The sequence below is a fragment of the Anser brachyrhynchus genome (assembly GCF_964034855.1).
Source record: "Anser brachyrhynchus genome assembly, chromosome: 1".
NCBI classification, from domain to species: domain Eukaryota; kingdom Metazoa; phylum Chordata; class Aves; order Anseriformes; family Anatidae; genus Anser; species Anser brachyrhynchus.
In genome coordinates this window covers 125,676,829-125,698,701 of record NC_137694.1, presented here as the reverse complement: position 1 = coordinate 125,698,701, position 21,873 = coordinate 125,676,829, and the positions used below count along the sequence as shown (strand labels likewise).

Genomic DNA, 21,873 nt, shown 5'->3' with positions numbered 1-21,873 from the left:
GTGTATATTTTACCAAGGAGTTCTGCTTTCAAAAATGGGGACAACTATTTGCAAAACACCAGTGCCAAAGCTGATTTTTTTTAGTGTCTTTAAGACAATACGTAGGCTGACTGTGTTCTGCTCAAGGTTATGCTACGCCATGACTTCTACACAGTGCACAGTGGGTGCACAGTGTCTGTATTCATACTGGTTATATATGCATAATATATATTACTTCAGATACTAAGAGTGATTAAATTTTAAAAGAGGATGGTGCACAAGCTATTGCATTAAACTCTCTTGGCTTCGCTAGGATAGCTGTTATAAATTGATTTGATATGTCAATAGTGGCTATTAGCTAATTATATAATCTGGCTCTTTGATGTGCTTGACATGCAGCTTTACTTTCAGACAAAACTGCCAATTGAAGAAATGGAGTTTCCTTTTCTTTTTTTCCTTTTTTTTTTTTCCCTTCAATTACTTGACTACTTACCCATATCTTCATCTTCAATTGAATACAATTAAATGGTTCTTAGAAAATTATTAAGTCAAGAAGTCTTTGGAACACAGTTATGTGTGTGAGTGAGTGCATGTGTGTGAAACAAGAGAGAGGAAGTGATGCTGGGAGTGGAGGTGTCTTCATTATTTAAGCAAACTAAGGTAATGACTGATTTTCCTGCAAATGCTACATGCCAAATCTAAGAAGCATTTCCGTCAGAGTATTATTGTAATAAGCATTGTCTTACAGGAGCTTCAGTTCTCCATGATGACTATCTCTCCATAGCTACAGTGGGATTTTTAGCAGGAGCTAGTAAGGAGCATGTGGGACCATGGTATTAGATAGAGATGTACTACTGATGGAAAAAATATTGTGCACTTGTCTTGCAAAGACAATGGGAATTACCTTGTGGTAAATAAACTGCATTCCTGGTTTGATCTATTTGAAAGGAATGATATAGAAGTACATCAGACAAAATTTTATGGAGATGGATTTAATTGTTTTACTGTCTGTTTATGTTCTGTAAAGACTTCATAGAGTGTCCATTGTCTTTGCATGGCTGTTTTAATCAAATGTGGTTTACTTCACAGTAAAATAAATGTGTACCTCAACTCATACTCTAGCGCACAGAAATTTCTGCAGCCCTTTCTTGCAAGTCAGCAAAATAGCACAAATTTATACTGGTAACACTATGACCCAAATATTTGTTAAACTCCTACATGTTGCCTCATTAGATGTACTGTGGATTTTGAATATCAGCTGGATGTGGCATGTTTTCTGCTTTTTAGCCCAAAAATCTATTTAGCAAGCTAAACAATTACTGTTGAATATGTAATTCCTACAAGGTAGTAATATCTTGTTCCCCTACTCCCTTTCCTTTCTACAAAAAATAAGGAAGTTTTCTTGGCAGAAATCATTGTGATCCTTGATTTGTGTTATATGGGCAAGCACAAATGTTTTTCACACAGCATCATTTTATTTTTTCACCTACCATAAACTGTCCTTGCTAGTCTGTTTTAACTGTGGTTGCTGTGCTATTGAATTCTGTTGATTTACCTTTTCTTTGTGTGTGCTTGTGTGTGTGTAAGTGCTAAACAGGGAAAGTTTGTGTTATCCCTGTCTCATACTGATACACATCAAGAACAACCTTCCAAAGGTGAAATTGCCATTTCACAAAGAATGGTAACGGTGAAGAATTGCAACCTCCCACTCCATGTCCATGCAACACTATTATCCTTCTCTTGCTCTATTCTCCTGTTTTTCCACCCACGAAACTAAGATTTCTTATGGGTATATAAAGCCCACATGAATTAAGTAGTAATGTACTGTGCTCTGTAATTCAGAATTGTGAGCTTTGTTTTAAGCATTTTTTTTTTATTTGACATAGAAGTGAAAAGCTTCTAGCATTTTATTTATTTCATGAATAATTTATTTTAATAATGAGAAAATTGAGTAAAATATAGCAAAGAAATACCATACGTCAACAGTTGAACTACATTGTATACTTCAGGTCTCATTCACTTTTATTCATTTATTGTTTGTTCAATATGCGTCCTTTATGTTTATTAAAAATCACTTGGTATAGCTTTTTCTGGCTCTTCTGCACTAGACAGTTTGTCAAAAGTGATTTGCAGAACACACCAGCAGTGTTAGTTAAGCAGTCTTAGCATATTTTTTTTAATGAATACTACCCACCTATCTGCACCTAAATAATACTCATCATTTTAACGGATGTGATATTGAACTCTATTGGACTTTAAAGCTTCAGTAAATACCATAGACCTACAAGAACCATTTGAGAGAGATTATTTACACCTACCCAATTCTTCTATTTCTATTTTTCTTTTTAAAGAAATTAGGTGTGATTATTGAATAGCAATATTAAACTGCATAGCATTTAAAAGAGTGGATAAAAGGTCATTGTCAAACCTGACTATTTGTGGAATGGACCGCATAATCTTTGAAGTGCAAGTGAAAAAAACTCTGAATGCTTAACAAAGTATATTTTTCAGATACTTACTGATATTTTTTTCTTTTTTTTTTCTTTTTTTTTTTTTTTTCGGGGGGGGATGGATTGTGTTTTGTTTTGTTTTGTTCTTGTACTATTTAAACAAGTTTTCTGAAGCTAACTATCTCATCTTTCAATGAAAAAAAAATCAGGAAACAACACTAATAGTCTTCAACCTGTTTCTTACCTTTACTCCAGACACATCTCTTCCCAGCTTCCTGGACTCCAGTCACCTTGCCACACCTTACACTCCATTCCCTCAATGAGGCAGTGGGAAGTGCAGAAGGTGGTGAGCAGTGTGTTGTGCTTCCTTTGCTTTATGCTGCTCCATGTTTATCACTCAGGTCCTCTAGCATGTTTCTCCACCAACTGCAGGGGGTTGTACCTGTTCAGGCACCCCCTGCTGTATCTCCACTTACATGGCTTCCTACTGTCTTCAAGACTGAAGCTTGACCAGGGTGATTTCCTGTAGTGCCAAGGTGCCAAGACTGGTGTCTGTTCAACTGGCTTCATTTCACCATATTGTATTTGGTGTTGCAGTCCTTCCTGTCAGTGCTTGAAAGGGGAATGGGTAGGAAAGACGGTGTTTTGAGAATATAATTTTATCAAGTTTCTACCAAGAAAAAAGTGCAATAAAATATAAATCTCAGAGTATCAGAATATTCAGTGAGGATCAAATTACATACAATGGTATGCTATGCAGGCTGGATATATACTCTCATTACATACGGAATATAAATATGTAAACATATAGTACAGAAGCACAGGGTACTGGGATACAGTGGTAGAAGAAGTTTAAATACTTGATTCTGTATTTCCTGATGTAGATTTTCTTGCCTGTATACAAGACAGAAGAATAGTTATGGTTTCCAAGCTGACCTATGATGAGTATATTCTTTTTGACAGGATCTTACCCTTTCGGTCCATTTGTATTTAATCACTATTTCATAGTGCAGGATGATTGCTTTTCGCTAACAGCTGGGGCACACGCTACCGGAGATATCAGTCTGGGAATTGAAAGGGTTGGGGAGAACAGAAACAATTCCATTTCATATAAACAGCTTCCAAGTCAGGTAGCCAGAAAATGACGAAGAGAACTGCTAGACTAGGAGCTGGGAAGCATCTCTTCATTTACAAAATGCAACAGAAACATGTGTACAGTTTATATCTCTAGGTTAGAAACAATCTAAATTATTGGAGAATCTCAAAGTGTATTGGCCTTTAAAAATACCAACCCTCGTCAAAAAAAGGTATTTTTTTTTTTTTAAAGGCAAGGGAGGTCTGACTTATTTTAACTTCAGTTTCATTTTCTTGTCTCCTTGGGATGATATGCACAGAGATAAGAAAACAAATATTTCTGTTCAAATTCCTTTGTAAATGAAAGAAAAGGGAATGCACTCAAGCAATTTGCTGTATTGCTTTCTGTAGATGAATTGAGACTTGTACCTAACCTAGAAGAACACATTTTCTGGAGGTCAGTCACCAAAGAGGTGCTGTTGATGGAACATCCCAGCTGCTCTACCAGACCATAATCTGCCTGCACTTCCTCACACCCACTTTAGTGTATGCAGGGGGTGGTTTTGACTATTTTTGTTCTGCTGCAGGAGATAAAGACATAATGGTTGTCTTTCGAAAAAGGAGTGAACAAAACCAGATTGGTCTGGAAATTATTTATGTTTGAAATGAACAGCTATTGTTAGTGTTGCCATAGAAATTATACCTTTAAAAGACTATCATTTCCCCTCTGTATTGCATTCTTTTGTATATAATCCTGTGCGGGGAAAAAAAAATAATTAAATAGTCTATGGAATGTCATGATTCTGACTAATCTCTCTTGCTCCTCTTATCAGATTAGATTTCTCCAATCTCATCCTTCTGCTACAGCCTTTGAAAGAGTACACAGCTGTCAGTATACATGTTAGACAATTTCTATGTTGGAAGATTATTTTCTCCTTTTATGAGAAGCCGTGTATCTTTTAAACATCAGAAATGTGCTGCCAAGTATAGTTCACAGCATGAAGATAAATAATGCCATTAAACTAGAAAACCTTTTAATGATTGCTGGCTACTCAGTGGGCTTAGCAATTTAGAATAACACTTCCTTACAAAAATCACTACAGTTATTGAAACTTCTAAGCCCAGCAATCATTTCAAGACAAAGTGGTAGTATTCTTTTATAAAGTGGGTCATTGGTGATTTTCTGAAAGCTTGCCTTGGTAATTTTTGTATTCTTTTTATTCCTATGCACAAGAGGAAATACAGAATGTGAGATGGGTTGTAAAAATACCATAAAATTATTTTAGTTTATCTGGGACAATATTGGAATATGGCATGCTATAGAGGTTATTCTTAATTCCCATGAGGACAGCTGCTATGAATAGACAAATATACTCATATACTTTGCGAAACCCACCACTCTGCACTTTGTAATTGTTAAGGAACAGAGAAAAAGGACTTAGCTTCTCTACTATAACCAGTCAACCCTTACTGCAGAGTTTCTTTGTTCACTCCAGTTTCTACTGTCTATTATGTCTTTTATTACTGAGTATCAGTGAAAAGAAAGACTCTAGCATTTATGTCATGCTTCTTTTTATACCTATATAGTAAATATTGTCTATCTAAAACCAGCCAGATATATATCTGCTTCATAGTTAGAGAGATATTCAATAAATCTTAAAACACAGGAAAACTTTTTAAGGACATAGAGAAACAGAAAGGGAAAGAACACTCAATGCAAAAATTAATAACTGATGGGTTCACATGTAAAATTTAACAAGAAATTAAAACTAAGTCCTTCCGTGATCCTACAGATGAAACTGAGTTCACCATTTCATTTTCATTTGAACAGGAAGGAACAGGGAATAAAAGGCTGGAAAAGAAACTTTCTTTATTGTTATTATTATTATAAATGTAGAACCATCTTTCTGAAAGTGAGGTCAGAGTTTGGCGATTTAATATGGATCTAAAAATCCTCTTCCATCTGTAGCAGAGAATATGTACTCAAAGCTGTGCTAGGCATAAAAGATAAGTTCAGAGTGCATTCTTGCAGATATGATAGCACAGCCTGCAGGGAATGGTGCACTGTAATGAAGATTCCTTAAATGACTCAACGCACCCCTTCCCTTATGTCCATAGTAGATCTGACAGGTGACATCTTTTTGTTATTTATTTTCTTTTTCTTCCACATATACTTACTTTTCTAAAATCTAAGCAAGATTGTGTAATTCTTTGTTTTGTAGTCATTAATTTATCAAAACATTTTTACAATCTTAAAATACATTAGTGTTTAATTAAAACTTTGGATAATATATTCCCATTCTTGTCCACTCTGTTGTAGCACTCAGAAATTGTTAGGCTAGTATTAAACACTAAATTCATGTTTACTCCAGCACTCCCTAAAATTATATATGCAATTGTAAACAAAGCAGCTGGATTTTTTTCACTCTTTCATAAGTATTCGATTTAGTTGAATTGTTGAAAGGATTGTTGCAAGCAGCATTATAGCAGAATTATTAAGGATTTTCCAATTTACCAACAACCCATAGAAGTCATATGTCTAAACACTGAACCAAGTGACAGCTTGTAAAGGTTTTTTGCTCTGATCTTTTCTAATTTAGACTCTTTTCTAATTTCAACTCCTAAATTACTATTTTTTTCTTAAGAATAAATTATTATTATTATTAATATTAATATTTTTCTATGAAAGTGAGGTCTCAAGTAGGCTCTTAAAGAAGTGTTTACCTCATTGGCTTTTTGCCGAAAGTTCTAAAGGCACATGACACTGCATGGGAAGAGTAAAAATATTCTGGCATGGTATAAAACCTCTGTGAAGGCTAATTATTAAAACTCAGAAGGACTCAGAAGAACTGTCATTTGGAATGTGTTTGGTTAAGCTTTGCCTTTATGTTTCAACCTTGGAATAAGCATGAAGCTGGCATCTTTTATTTTATTTTTATTTTTTTTCCTTCATTAACTGTTTTGTTTGTTTGTTTGTTTGTTTGTTTGTTTTTTGAGCTATCACAAAGTAGTTTCAAGTCTGCCTTTTGTGTTCTGGATAGAGGCTACTATTTATAATAAACAAGAGGATATGCAACCCTTATAGGAATGTGTTTGTTTTTTTTTTTTTTAAATTAAATACTAAACATTATGGATATAGTTATATTTATTGGAAGCATTATTCAGCAGTGAAGCAATGAGCTAGGAAATGTTTAGACTCAGAAAAACAGCGAAGTGTACAGGTGATATTTTCAAAACTTTCTTTTCTTCTCAGATTCCTGATTTGAAGAAAGAGTAAGAGACTTGGAAAACAGGTACATTTGAGAATATCTTAATTCCAAAAGGTGATTATGCCAAGAAAATCAAAAGAATTATTTACCATTAAATCGATTTACTGCTGTGCCTGTATCCAAAGTGGGTGACTGTTTTCTGCTAGAGTTTATGCACTCTTCAGAGACTTTAGTAAGCATGAAGATTATAGGAATAAAACAGGAGTTTTCATCTTCTTGGAAGCAATTTGACTTTAAAAAAAGGTGAGGGGAAGGAATAAGAGAGATCTGTCAGTCCTTAAGCTGATCTCTTGTATTCTAAGTGGTGACATGATTAAAGTGAGATATAATCTTCTGAGTCATTAACTCATATTTTTGGTGGGGGAACTGAGAAGGTGATACTTTTAAGTTATCTGGCTCCTTGTCTTGCCTGTTTTAGTAGTCAAACTGTGCTGAGAGTAGGATTACAAACTGAAGCCCTTTTGTTTCAGACAATATTACACAAGCATCATCTGTTGTTAGGGAGATAGTCAACCAGGGAACAGTCATCAAAAGATAGCATGATGTTTTTGCCACATTAAAGCCTGTAAAAACTGTTCTGCTGAAAACAGTATGGTCCCTTCCCATTTTATTTTAAGCTACGCTAGCAGCTGCTGTAATACATAAAACAGCTAAATGATTCCATAACAGTATTAATGAATTTAAATGAGAGCTGCAGTCTGCTCTTCTGCAGTCCAAAATTTCAACGGGTGTGTGCAGAGTCTACAGTATGAGGGCAAGTCATCCCTTTTACCTATAAAACTCCCACTGACATATACACATATTCACAAAAAGAGTAGAATTAACCTTTGTTGGGAACACTGTACAACAAATTAGTTAAACTACCAACAATCAGAGGGAGAACTTGTTTGGATGTAATACTGATATTTTCACAGTGGGAAGACAAAATTATTAGTAGATTGTTGTCTATGATAAACCATAGAAGATAATAAATGGACCTGAGTTTTAACAGTTGTTTGCAAAAATCAGAGCTAACCTTTACTGATAACAGGCTTACGGTGGCAGAAAACACCCAGGATAAAACATTCAATGCAAATCTTACCTAGTATTGAACTGACATATTGAACTGGATGCCCTTAGCATGCAAGCTGCATATGCGTATATAGTATGCATATGCATACTTTCATATGGGGAGTTTAGAGGAAGAGATTTATGAAATACTCCAGCTAAGGCAAACTTAATGTGATGAAAAGCTTGTATGTTTTAACTTTTATACATATATAACATTTCAGTCTTGACCGTTTTGTTGTAATTATTTCAGTATAGGAATTATTCCACTAAATTATTCCAGTAAAGTTTTTGTAGTTTATTGGCTTCATAAGGGAGTTTGCAATACTTTCACAATGTTTTTTACAATAGTAGCAACCTTAGATACATGTCACAAAATATTTTCTCCATCTAAAGATGTTTATAGGGATAAGCAAACAATTAATTGTTAAAGGTCTTGCTGAAACCATTCAAATTAAATAGTTATTTAAAAGAAGAAGAAATCAGTGAAGAAATTCAGCAAAGAAATCTGACTTTGAGAATCATTCTCATTGGATTCTGATTCATACCCCTATAAAATGTCGTTAAGCTGTATATATTGAAAAATACTTTTTCTCATCTACTTACAAAGTGGAAAAGCCTCAGACTAGTTGAACTAAGATTATTTAATTAGTTTAACAGTGGACTAATTAAGCATACTCTTAAATCCATGCTAAGTGACTGTGCTCACTCAGTCCAAATACGATCCTTTCATGTGGGAAACTGCATTTCAGAAATGCTAGAAGTTTGGGGAAAGCTCCTTTTTATGTAGGTGGTCTAGGTCTCTCAAAAAGATGAATATGTTGTTCTGTTCCAGGGTGACTGTTTTGTCTGGAGATAACAGCTTCTTGCCTGTGATCTATATAGACAGTGCTTTGCTACTTGGTATCACAGGATATTCACAGTCTGCCAGAATTAACAAATGTATTGCACGCTAACCTTACTTGCTTTGCTGACTCAAAGCTATACTCACATATTGCAATAAGTTAAGTTAGTCAGCAACATGTAAGAATGTCATCATAAACTGTGTAGGTGAATTAAGCAAAGGGTTTGGTGACAGTCTAGGCAGACCTAAGTGCTGACGCCTGTATTTATACTTATCTAGTTCCATCTCATCTTTCCCTCCTGCATTTTCTGACATTTCCTTGAAGATTTCTTGTTCACAGCAAAAGTGAATGGCACTCTTGCACAGCTCAGTGAAATGCATGGTAAATGTTGGCACAAAGTGTGGAGGAGGCAAAAATGGGAGTAGAACTACGAAGAAGGTATTTTTCAGGTGTAGAATCAAGTGAGGAAAATTTAAGAAAAAAATTCAGCAGAAGCTTTGGGCGTCCTCAACATGTTCGAGAGACAAATGTCTAATACAGTAAGCATAGGAACATATGTATGCTATAATCTTGATGTTAGTTCTGACTTGTTTTACTCTAACAAATCAATCTTTCAATCTACCTGCGACAAGCTAAGTGAAATTTCTTTTGGTGGACATGTGTTATTCTGCTGTACAGTTTCATCATATTAAGTCCCTATGCTTCAGACCTCATGAATGTGAGTGCCGTGCATTGGCTTCTGCCATGCCTTCTATCACATGTAAGCCACTTCATTTGAAGTGTGATGTTGTTACCTGGCTTTCCTGCCTTCCACCCTCTCTTTAGACCTTTCTGCAAAGCTTCTTCATTACTTACCACACCACCACATTTACCTCTTTTGCATCTGATGGAGATTTGTTGTGTCTTTGGGGATGCACCAATATGGCAGTGAAGACATATTTTCAAGTGTTTAGAACTTCTTAACTAGCACAAAAGGGAATCAGAAGCAGAGGGTGACGGAGCAATACATCTTTTTAGGACTCCTGCTTAACTGTGCAGGCCCCACAGCTGTGCCTCCAGCCTACATCTGCACCTCCTCTGATTCTGCTGTATTCATCCCTACATTGTTAGAGTCCTTTCTCTCAGCCTTTGAAGGTTCTATATTTTTGGGGGGCAGGGAGCGGATCTCCTTGTCTTCAAAAGAGAAATTTTAAATTCTTCCTTGGGGGAATGCTATCCTTTGGAACATGTCTGCGGACAGATCTGGGAGAAAATATGTCTTCTATGGAATGTAGTCAACACTTTTATTCTTCTAGCTCCTGAGCAGCGCTTTCACTCTTCAGTATAAGGATATACTTACACTGTCTTGAAAAGGCTGTTGGTACAACTCCTATCTCATCTTATGGAGCATGACTGAGGACAAAGTAAAAATCACCTGAGAAATAAGAACCATATCAATCCATTAAATCAAACTGAACTTTGGAAATAGATATTTCTCAATGGGCACACACATCTACAGTTTATAGTGGATATTTATCTAGAAGTATCCATTATCTAATGTTTTCATGTGTTTTGAAAATATTAACTCTTGTAGAATAGTGAACTGGATTGTGAACTTTCATAGCATGTTGGTGTTGTTCTAAAAAGCCTTAAATAAAAGATTTTACTCCGGTATATCTACACTACAAGCAGGTTTGCATAGTGACGTTTGTCCAGATTTATGCAGAAATCTACCAGCTGATTTGTATTCATATTGCTGTGCACTGGCCCATAGAGCATCCACCTGTTCACCAGTACTGAATGCCAGCCCCAGGCACCGCCACTGTGGCTGGGCGGTCAGCTTCCCAGACATGCTGAGGGGTGTCTGTGGCCAGGGCCAAACCCTGGTTTGTGGGAGCCACTTCCAGGTGTGGCCCTATTGCAGGGCCTGGCCTGAGCTACTGCTGCCACTCACTGCCTGAGCCCTGCACAGCCCGCTCATCCATGTCTTTTTCCGAGCTGGGTGCACATGTGGGCCCACATGTCCTGGCCTCTGACCTCAGCCCAGCCCTTTGTCTAGGGAGGTGCCGGGGGCTGGAACTGCTGCAGTTGCCCCCAGATGCCCTGTCTGGCATGGTGGGATGGCTGCCTGCCAGGCCCTGCCCTGAGCCCTGCAAGGGGACCCCCATAGTCTTGGCCTCAGGGAGCTGCTGCCCTCACATGTGTGGTAAGCATGTTCAGTCAAAACAGAAGATACTGTTTCACACAAATTTACTTGATGCTTTTAAGATTGTTTTGATGTTTCTTACCCATTTACTGTATTACATATTCTTCTAGACCTTGTGTCACCCCATACAACTGAGAAGGAGAAAACAGTAATTTCAGTCTGAACAAAAGCTGGGATGCTTGGTTCCTTACTGAAACCATTGCATTTTCCTGTATTAGGTCTGCCTTGATGAGGCTCTCTTGAAAAAAAGAAGCAATAAGCTGTCCTTTCTGCAAAATGGCAATAATTTTTTGTGCACGAGATAGCCTTTTTATTAGTCGTATGAGCCACATTACGTAAACAATTGAGAACCTTGGGAAAAAAAATCACTGTGAATTCAATTAAGTTCTTGCAGTTGTGTGAGCATCAGAGTTGCAGTGCCCAGCATAAGCCACCATCTCTCAGTAAGTAGGAGGCATACTTTCCTCATCTGCCCCTGGACTTTCAGGACAAAACAATTAGTACTGATAAGCCCTAAAATTAGTAGCATTGAAAGGTGTGTATTTGGCTTAGCTAATACTGGACATATTTAGAACTAATACATGCTTACAAATAACTTTACATCAAAGGTTTTGTTACAAGGGTAGACATCTCCATTTCTTTGGGAGTTGTCTTCTGTTCATGTTAACGTATGTTTCAGCAAAGTTTTTTGACATTATATTCATTGAGAATGTATTCAAGAAAGCCTAAAACTTGTAAACAGTGTAAAACTAAGAGAATTACCTTTCCTGACCAAATATATATACATCAAAGACAAAATTATCATTATGGTAGATTTATGTGTTTTAAATATTGTAGAGTATATCAAATATTTTGAAATATTGTATGTGCTGAAAAGATTCCATGTATTCTATAAAGTTTCATGATGATCTGACAGCAGATGAAGAAAACGAAAAATGCTAAAGATGAAGAAACTAATGGATGCTAAACTCTTATCATTTTCCTTGCTCTGAAAGCAGATGACCTGATTCACATGGGACTGAAACACATTTTATTAAACATTTGTTTTAAAAACTGAAGTTTGAGCTAGCTGACTGATACAGACTGATAGCCAAAACCTCAACAGTATCTAAGTGATTATATATAATAGAGCTAAAAGCTTCTTGGTGAGTATCTAATACTTGTTATGTTAGAGATGTGCTAATATTCTGTATTTGCTTAAACCTTTGCTTACTTTAGGATTCTCTTATTATGCTTTCCTGAATTGACAGTTTATTTGCACACAATTACTAACAATCTATGCACAGGAAACAGAAACAGTTTCTTTCCTAAATGTACAAAGGCCAGTAAAGAATGCACTCTATGTCTTTTTCTATGTAATGATTGCAAATACTATGCATTGCATTGTAAAGTTTGTAAAACTGTGAGTATGACATATGGCCCAATGAACTATAGGCAATGGCTAGATATAAGTATCAAGTTACAGCATTTAATTCAGCAAGGTACAAGGGTGTTATACTTACACCTTTTGCTTAAAATGGATCTAATGCACCCTGATTTTTTCCATTCTTCCTACTTTCTCTCCAGCATGGCTAAGGTTGGAAGTTATTGTGGGGCATTTCAAGCATGATGGCCTTAAAGGTTTTCTTTTTTATATACATATTTTTCTAGTACCTGTAATAGCCCTTATCAATACCCCAGTGTTATAACCAATTAAAGGTTAAGCAAGACTTGTGCAGTATAAAAATCACTGCCTGTGAAATAATTTTAACTTGCATATGCATCCACTTCTATTCCTGATAGTATGTAAGCACAATAGCTATGAACAATCAGGAGACAGAAATAGAAAGATGACTATCACTTGTGGATCTTCTGTTGCTTCTGCAGCTACCCAGAAAACAGAGCCTTCGCAGTTCATTGTCTGAGGCTGGGATGGCTGCTATTAGACAATGAGAGGTCACATTCTGTCTTAATATGCATGGGTGGAGTACATATTCGAATTCAAAATCCTGTGGAAATAACATAAACATCAACTACTGATGCATTTATTTTTAGAATGTACCCCAAATCTTCTATTTTAGACATTTATTTTTTGAAGAACCAAAACCTCAGCAGTGGTATTCTGATACAGATTTTGTATACATTATTATTTATATTGTATATTATAATATATTATATTGTATGTATAATCATATAGTAGTCAGCTAGTAGCATGAATTCATGGACAAATGCATTTATGCTCAGTTTTGAATTCTGTTGAAAATAGATGCATTTCTGCTGAGCTTTTAAAACTTCCTGAGGGCTTTCACAATATGAGCTGATAAAGTTTTATGGAATGCTCTATTTTTATGTATAGTCAATATGATGAGAATCATTCTGCCCTGTACAACAGGGTGGAAATTAACTGAATAGTTTTGAATAAGCCACCCATAAACATTTGCTGCATTTATTTTATGTGATAACATTTTACTCAGTGCAAACTACTCCTTTGAAAGTACACAATATGTATATGTGTTAGAGTTACAGCACATGCTCAGTTAATGGGAGTATTATTTTGTAAGTCTTCTTGATCTGAAGAATTTGAACCCACATTTCCCTAATCTCTCATCCAATTATTTTGATGACAGCAATCTCTATCATTTCTGGGGAAAACAAAGCCTTGTGCATATAAATTCAGGAGCCTGGAAAAAGAAGCAAAAAGAGACAAATTGTGGTCTCGTAGTTACAGTACTTCTTCAGGAAAAGATTCCAGTCTCTTCTTCTGTGTTATTTCTGTTATACATATCATCCATTTTAAGTCAAAAGGGTTTGAATTACTGGTTTGGAATCCCAAGTCTGATCCACCACAGTCTGCTTCTCAGTCTCTTACTGATCTATGAGTATTTGAAATCCCAGCTCTGAAGGGGTAGAGGCATGTCATGGTGGTAGACAGTGCTCCTAATTTCCAGAGGAAAGTTATTTTTGAGAGTTTTTTTTTTTAATCATTTTTCTGAAAGAAAGATTTTGAAGGACACTGTAATAATAGCCCCAGTTATGAAAATTGCTAGAAGTATATGGAATGTACTGCAATTACAGTGTAATTAATACTCAGCCTGTGGCCTAGATATGTGTAAATCTTTGCATGATTTATATTTTCCTTTGTTATAATCTGAAATTGATTTTAGAAGGCTTTGGAATAGCCATTTTTACCATCAGGATATTGCATTTTAAAGTTTGTATATCATATATTTCATGGCTAAACATTGATTGTGCTACATTGGTACAGGAAACTCTGTCTCAAGACTTAGCGTCAAATCAAAAATTGCAGCTATTAAAAAGCAGCACTGTTCAGCAGCACGTAAAAGTTGTAACTGGGTAGGGCAGTAACACCCCTTTTCTGACCTTGGATCTCAGCACAGTTTTATAAAGCCATAGGTCTCCTACTGTCTTTCTACACAAGCAATGAAGTTTTCTTTAGCATTAGGAATATTAGGTAGCTGGTTGGTGCAAGGGCAATGAAGTGAAGACTGAGCAGAGTTTTGCTAAGAAATTAGATATGTTAGTACATGCTTTTCAAAACTTAGCCAAAAAAAGCAACAAGAGCAACAAGGAAAATGAAGTTGAAATAAAAGAATGTCATTCCAAACTGAATGATGGGCCTGGGCAGTTTCAAAGTTATCTTGTTCAGTGAAGATAAACACTTTCCAGATTTAATGGAGAAAGCTTTAGCATTATTTTCAACATTTTCTTTCACCCTTCTGCTCCTTCAATAATAAAGGTTAGGAATTATGAAATTATGATGTGACTGTCAGTCTTGTACACAGGCTTGTTCACAATAATAAAGGTGCAGATCAGAGCAGAAAGAACTGCTCCATTTCTTCACAACTGTTGCAGAAAAAAAATATTAAATAAAATAAAAATGAGAACTCCCCACGTCATGTTAGGTGGTCCCACGTGTCATAAAGAATTGCCATGTAGACATAACAAATTTTAGTTAGATCTATTTTTGAAGTTTTCACCCTACATCTTTAATAAACTGAAAAGGTATATATTTTAATTATAGATATCAGTCCTTTACAAAACAATTTAATGATAATACCTGTAGGAATTGTTCTGTTTTCAGTTGTTGTACGTGAGATCTGTATGTGATTGGTAAAGCTGATGGCCTTTTTCATGGAATCATAGAATCATAGAATGGCTTGGGTTGGAAGGGACCTTGAAGGTTATCTAACTCCAACCTCCCTGCCATAGGCAGGGATGCCACACACTAGATCACATTGCTCAGGACCTCATCCGACCTGGTCTTGAACACCTCCAGAGACGAGGCATCCACAACCTCTCTGGGCTACCTGTTCCAGTGCCTCACCACCCTCTGAGCGAAGAATTTCCTCCAAACCTCTAATCTAAATCTCCTCTCTTTTAGTTTAAAAACCATTTCCCCTTTTCTTGTAAGTATCCGACTGAGCAAAGAGTCGCTCTCCATCTTTTTTATAAGCTCCCTTTAAGTAATGAAAAGCCGCAACGAGGTCACCCCACCCCATGATCATCTTTGTGGCCTTCCTCTGGACCCATTCTAACAGACCCACATTCTGCTTTTGCTGGGGACTCCAGACCTGGATGCAGCACTCCAAGTGGGGACTCACAAGGGCAGAGCAGAGGGGAACAATCACCTTCCTCCACCTGCTGGCCACTCTTCTGTTGATGCAGCCCAGGATGCAGATGGTCTTCTGGGCTGCAAGCACACTCTGCTGGCTCATGTCGAGCTTTTTGTCCACCAGAACCCCAAGTCCTTCTCTGCGGGGCTGCTCTCAATGAGTTCTTCTCCCAGTCTGTACTCATGTCTGAGATTGCCCCAACCAGGGAGCAGTACCTTGCACTTGGACTTGTTGAACCTCATTAGGTTCACGTAGGCTCACTTCTCAAGCTTTCCAGGTCCCTTTGGATGGCATCCCTTCCTTCTGTTGTATCAACTGCACCACTCAGCTTGGTGTCATCTGCAAACTTCCTGAGACTGCACTCGATCCCACTGTCTATATTGTTGATAAAGATATGAAACAGCACTGGTCCCAGGACAGACCCCTGAGGGACATCACTCGTCATGGGCTTCCACCTGGACTTAGAGCCATTGACCACCGCTTTCTGGGTATGACTTTCAAGCCAATTCCTTATCCACTGAATGATCCACCCATCAAATCCATCTCTCTCTCTTAAGGTGCTTTCTGTTGTTTTTTAATGGTAAATTCAACATATGGATCCTTTTGTCTTAATGAAGTAGTAGGTTGCCTACGGAAAGCTACTACCATCTTGCCTATGGAAATGCCTTCCACACGGAAACTGATTTTTGCTACCTAAATGCAGGTAGCATATCACAGGCTGACATCCAAAAATAATTTTATCATAGATAAGGAAATTTGTAATATTGTGAACTTCTAAAGTTTTTTATTTTATTTTATTTTTATTTTTATTTTTATTTTTATTTTTATTTTTATTTTTATTTTTATTTTTATTTTTATTTTTATTTTTATTTTTATTTTATTTTTATTTTTATTTTTATTTTTATTTTATTTTATTTTTTATTATTTTTATTATTGTTAACACAAACCTAATTACAATACTCACATTTCTAGGGGGAAGTGGTGACTTTCTTCCCAGGTTGTTTGTAGCATTAAAATGCAAGGACTGTTCTCCCACTGGAAGCAAGCAGCCACTGGTGAATACAGTTATTCTGGGACTTCAGACCCTCTTGCACAGCAGGTGCCAGGCTGCAGTAAGGGCTGACTGCCCCCCGCCATGGGAAGCCAGGCCCCATGGGCAGTCACAGCATAGCCCATGCCCTCACCCATGGCATCTGGATGTGGGGGCTGGTTATGGGGTCTGTCTACAGCCCCTGGGATGGTAAGCAGAGGGCCAGGACAAGAGCCAGGCTTCAGGCAGGGGTGGAGGAGGATCCAGTGGAGCCTGGGCAGCCCCAGAAGCACTCTCAGGGTCTGATATCAGGTTATCGAAATTTGGTTTGGACAAGCATACAGGATTTGGCAGTTAGCCCACAAAAGAGAAGGAATAAATGGAACACCTGCTTCTCCCTCTTCACAACCCTGAAAATATAAAGCAAGCTCATATCCTATGAAATGTAATGTAAATTAGGGACCTAACTTCTAATATGGCAGAGTTGAATAAGCATTAAATTAGAAACAGGTTGCACTCTAAGGTCTAAGATTGCACTGTATTAGTAAGATTATATTACAAGGATCAACTGTGAAAAAAAGGAGAATATGTAGCCTACTGTGTATAACATAAAACACAATCATTAATGTTAGTGTTATGTAAACCAATAGTCTTAGTGATTGTGAGGGATTTTATTATCAAGCAAGCAAATGTTCCATCAGAATATACAGTGGAGCTTCATCCTCCAGATCCTTCTGTCCCTCTTCAATTCAAGGGAAAATGTCTCTGTCATTAGTGAATCATATGGGAAATATTATTTAGAGAATTCTTGGAATTAAATCATTCCCCAAATGCTCATTGCTAGTCAAAGTAACTAGAGTCTTCTGTCATAAAGTCTGAGGAACATCACAGTTATTTTATCAAGCGTTTATTCAAAAAAAAAAATAAAAATCAGGAAGACTAAATGTTTTAAGAAAAAAAAAAAAAGTAGTTTTAGCCTGAGTTAAACTCAAAATTATACTGAAAGTTCTTCACTTACTCTAAGTTACATCTTGCAAATTTATTTCTTAAACAACTTATATTCATATGTAACTGTTACTCTTTGCTAATTAGAAAATATCAGAAAACTAACCATATAGGGACCTACAGTATTTCAGCTTTTTCTACTGTTGGTTTGTTGCAGATAGCTAGGAGTTGAAAATTTGCCTTATGTAGAAAAAGAGTTTGAATTCCACAAATACATACAGTGAATATACTTAGCTGAGCAAGGTTGTTATTTTACCTTCATTGTAAATATTTTTAGTTGCCTGAAAATACATCCAATTAGAATTACCCAATAAAATGATATTTGGAATATTAAAACTTTCTTTTGTCAGTCTTTGCAGAGATGGAATTTCAGATTGGTACATGAACAAGAAATGACTACTCAATCCCCCAAAGCAAAGCTACAGAGTGGTCAAGGAATTAACAGAAAAGCAGATAGTTAAGTTTAGATATCTCACAGGAAAGGAACATGCCATAATAGATGGAAGACTGGTTACACATGCAGAAGGATTTGGAAGAAGGGCTTTTTTTTTTTTTTTTCCCCCTTTCAGAAGGACAGTATTTCAAGTCAGTTTTCTTGAATCTTTCCTCTTCATCTATCTTGACATATTTAAGGCCATAAAAAGGAAGAAATTATTTCTTTATGTCTTTCTGGGGCTTACGACTAGTTTCTCATGAGTGCCTGAAAATCTGATTGATGACTCTTTGTTTTCTTAGACTTTGGAAAGTATTTTTATGGCCTTTTGCTTTTGAAGCAGGTGTATGTTCCTCTAACTAACATTTTAAATGTTGTTAGGGCTCTCCTGTTACATGACACTTGTAGAAAATCATGACTATGAATTGATACTTGCTTGTGAAATCACACTGATTCTAATTTTACCTTTTGTTTCCAATTTACAAATCTAAAGCAATTACTTTCAAACTAAGTTGTATTCTGCATGTACCAAAGGTACTATACTATATTTTGTACATGCATGTGCTTCATACTTTGTGAGATCTAATGACATGCTGTTCAGGGATTTGAAAGGAACTGTCACTTAAAAAGAGACTGTTGCTGAATAGGCATTGAGGTTTTATGTTTTTTTTTCTGATGTTTTTAGGTGTGATGTTTCTTTGCAATTTTGTTTCTTTTCATAATTTATCAGGGACAAGTTTGTGCCTTATTCCACAATACCAGCACCAAAGAAAGAAACTTTCATCACTTCACTCAGTCGTTGCTTTCCAAGAGCGGAAACTGAAAACTGTGAGGTTTTCACTTATGTTTAAAGACTTTTCCGCCATATGAAAATATACACTTAAATGAAGAATTAGTTTTGTTTTCCTTCCTGCCTGCCTGCTTGCCGTCTTTAAAGCAAACTAATCTTATTAAACTTAGCACTTTCATGACACACTAACCCCATAGTTCAAGGTGCAGGACAGTTTCCTAAAGAAAGATTATCTAAAGAAAGAGTCCTTTTTTCCTTATGCTTATAATGAAAGTACATTTCAAGAGAAGTATAGATTGACAGAGAAGTGGGAAACACTATGACAATATTGGATAAATTGATAAGCCGTTCAGAAAACCACATTACTATATAAGAGTTGTGAAGTATTTTGCAGGGGCAAGGTCCTGCTTTTTTTTTTTTTTTTTTTTTTTCCCCTTTTGGAGGGGATTTTTTGGAAGATAATGAAGTAAGAATATCCTTCACAGTTAGAAAGGCAGCACAGGAAGAAAAAATGGTTTTCAGCTAATTACCTCATGGACACTAGCTAGCATTTATAGACTAACATTGAGATACAAACCCTTGAAGTTATTGCTAGGGACTGAGCCAACAGAAAGTTTCCTACTTCAATTAAGTGTAATTCAGCTTTTGGGAAAGACCCAAAATGAACATAAGTAAAATTAGGAAAAGAGAATTTTCTTTTCAATTTGCCTGCCTTATCAGGAATTGCTTTACTGTGGTTAATTTTATTTCTGCTGAGCTGTTTTGGGGAGCGTGTGTGTAAGTGTATGCATTTCCCTTACAGTGAGTATTTATAACAAGTAAGAAAAAAATCTTGCTTGGCATTTCCCCAGTGAACGTTAATGTTGAGATACAGCTGTATTTCTATTTCTGCCTCAAGTGGAAACTAAGATACTCAACAGTGCAGCTGCCAGAGGCTTCCTATGTCATTTTTGTGTCAAGCAATGACATCCTCTATCGAAAAGACCTTTTGAAAATTATTTTCATACCTAGTTAAAATTTGTATGAAATATATTGATCTAGAAGCATTCAACATGCTTTTGATATTGTGATTCATGCAAATAAACAACCCACTACTATATTTCAGTTCTTGCTATCATATAAAGAGAAGGCAACCAAAAATCCCTGATTCTAAAATATTTTGTTATTTTACTATTCATCCGAAGAGTCAAGTACCCTCATAGCTAAAGAATTTGTAAAATATGCTGGCATCGATACAACTTGAGACACAGCAATGAATTTTGTATCTGCCATACACTGTCTTAGCTATCTGGAAGAGGTAACTGAAAACCAGAAAAAAAATAAAAATTAAAAAGGCCTTTTTTGATGCATACGTCACCTGTATATCTGCTTGTTGCTTAAAGAAACAGCAGACATGCTATTTCCATTTAATCATGAAATAATATATTTTTTTAAATTACTACCTATATTAAAAAAGTACTTGTTTTTAGTAAAACAAAAACAAAACAAAAAACAACAACAAAAAAAAAAACAGCCCAAAACGACAGCAACAACAAAACAACTGCTGAAGGAAGGCTGTTTCCAGTTCATGAGATATCACACTAAAGTTAGTGTTAAGAATTATGCTTCTCAGAATTATGCCTTCTATTTTTTCAGTTAAAAAACTAACAATGTATTTCAGCATCTAGGCCTCAGACATACTCATTACACTAGAGAAGGAATTTTCTGTGGGTTTGTTTTAAGATCATCTTGGGATGTTTCTTTTTGATTTCCTTCTGACCTGCTTATTTTGTCTTTGCAACCGATTTCAATAGGTGACAATTTCTAGACTGCTCAATTGCTGAGGCATTCACCTGGGACATCTGCTTTGAATCAGTCACGAGAATGATGTGAGCCAGATTCTCCAACCTCACAATGTACAAAGGCATAAAGCACCGACTCCTCTACAGTGATCTTTAACTCACTGTCTTTTCTTTGAGTTTTTAATTTTTTTATAATACAAGACCAGGAAGAAAAGAAAAGAAAAAAAAAAAAAGAAACAAACAAAACAAAAACAAACAAAGCTTCTGCTGCAGGAAGGGGTGTGGAAACAGAAGGTAAATGTTGGTAAACTCTGAGGAGAGCCCATATGAGGCGAGAGAGGCCCATATTCCGGCATCGAGGCTGTTAGAGACAACCGAGGGAGCCGCTAGGACCCGGCAGCCCTCACGAGGGAGCTGACAAGGCGCGGACGGAGCCAGCAGCGGCAGCGGCGGGCCATTTAAATCCGGCGTCGCCGCCATTTCACAGCCACTCGCCGAGACAGCAAGACCCTGACTGTATAAAAGCAGTCCCTAGGGAGCGCTGTAAACAGGACTGTCTTGGCAGTTAGTGGATGCTTTCCTCCCTTTCCCACTTCTCTCTCCTCTGGGAACTCTGCCTCTTACAACTTACGATTTTAGCAAGGAAGCTACTGTAGAGAGTACTAGCGAGCCTGCTGTTTTGCCATGGTTGCACCCTGGCAGGAGGCTGTTGTCAAGAAAAGTGTGGAGACCCAGACAGAGGCCCCACACAAACATGTGAGTGCGCAGGTCTCTGGTTGCAACGAGTGCCAGAGCCTGGCCCTTGCAGTACAGGGTGACAGAGACAACACCTGTGTCAGATGTGGCCAGGTGAATGATTTACTCAGCCTTGTGGCTGACCTAAAGGAAGAGGTGGAGAGGCTGAGGAGCATTACGGAGAGTGAGGGGGAGATAGATTGGTGGAGCCAGTCCCTACCAGCCTTGAGGCTTAGGCAGCCAGCAGAGGCTCCAAGAGAAACACATCATGCCCTACTGCCTTGCGAGCAGGTAAGAGGAGGGGACCAGCAGGCAGACAGAGTTCCTGCTACAGTGAACCCCCTCTACTCTCCCCCTAACAACAATGGTGATGAACTGGGGGGCAGGGTGCAATGGCAAAAGGTCCCTGCTTGGCGTTACAAGTGTAGCAGGTCCACCTGCCTGGTGATTCCCCTGCCTCTCCAGCTGCCCCTGCAGGACAGGTACACCGATCTGCAAGGACAACTGGACAATGGCAAGGGTGATGGTTCTCCCTACTTGGAGGTGTCACCAAAGTCTAATCAGACTACCTGCTGCATTAAAACCTCCTCAGTAAAGAATAAAAGATGGGTCATTGTCATTGGTGACTTGCTGCTGA

General features: G+C 37.1%; 1 protein-coding gene across 3 annotated transcripts in view; it reads left to right on the top strand.

Moving 5' to 3' along the window:
• IL1RAPL1 (interleukin 1 receptor accessory protein like 1) overlaps positions 1–21,873 on the top strand; it is a 774,514-nt gene that overhangs the window by 61,433 nt on the left and 691,208 nt on the right. The window contains exons 1-2 of one of the 3 annotated variants that reach the window (XM_080576261.1): positions 6,775–6,826; positions 16,435–21,527. The exons of 1 other annotated variant lie outside the window; for it this stretch is intronic. In XM_080576261.1, the coding sequence (XP_080432387.1) occupies positions 21,186–21,527 (342 nt within the window). In that variant the 5' untranslated portion in view covers positions 6,775–6,826; positions 16,435–21,185. Of the gene's footprint in view, positions 1–6,774; positions 6,827–16,434; positions 21,528–21,873 lie in introns of those variants that run through there. One more of the 3 variants, XM_080576263.1, reaches the window with a different exon arrangement.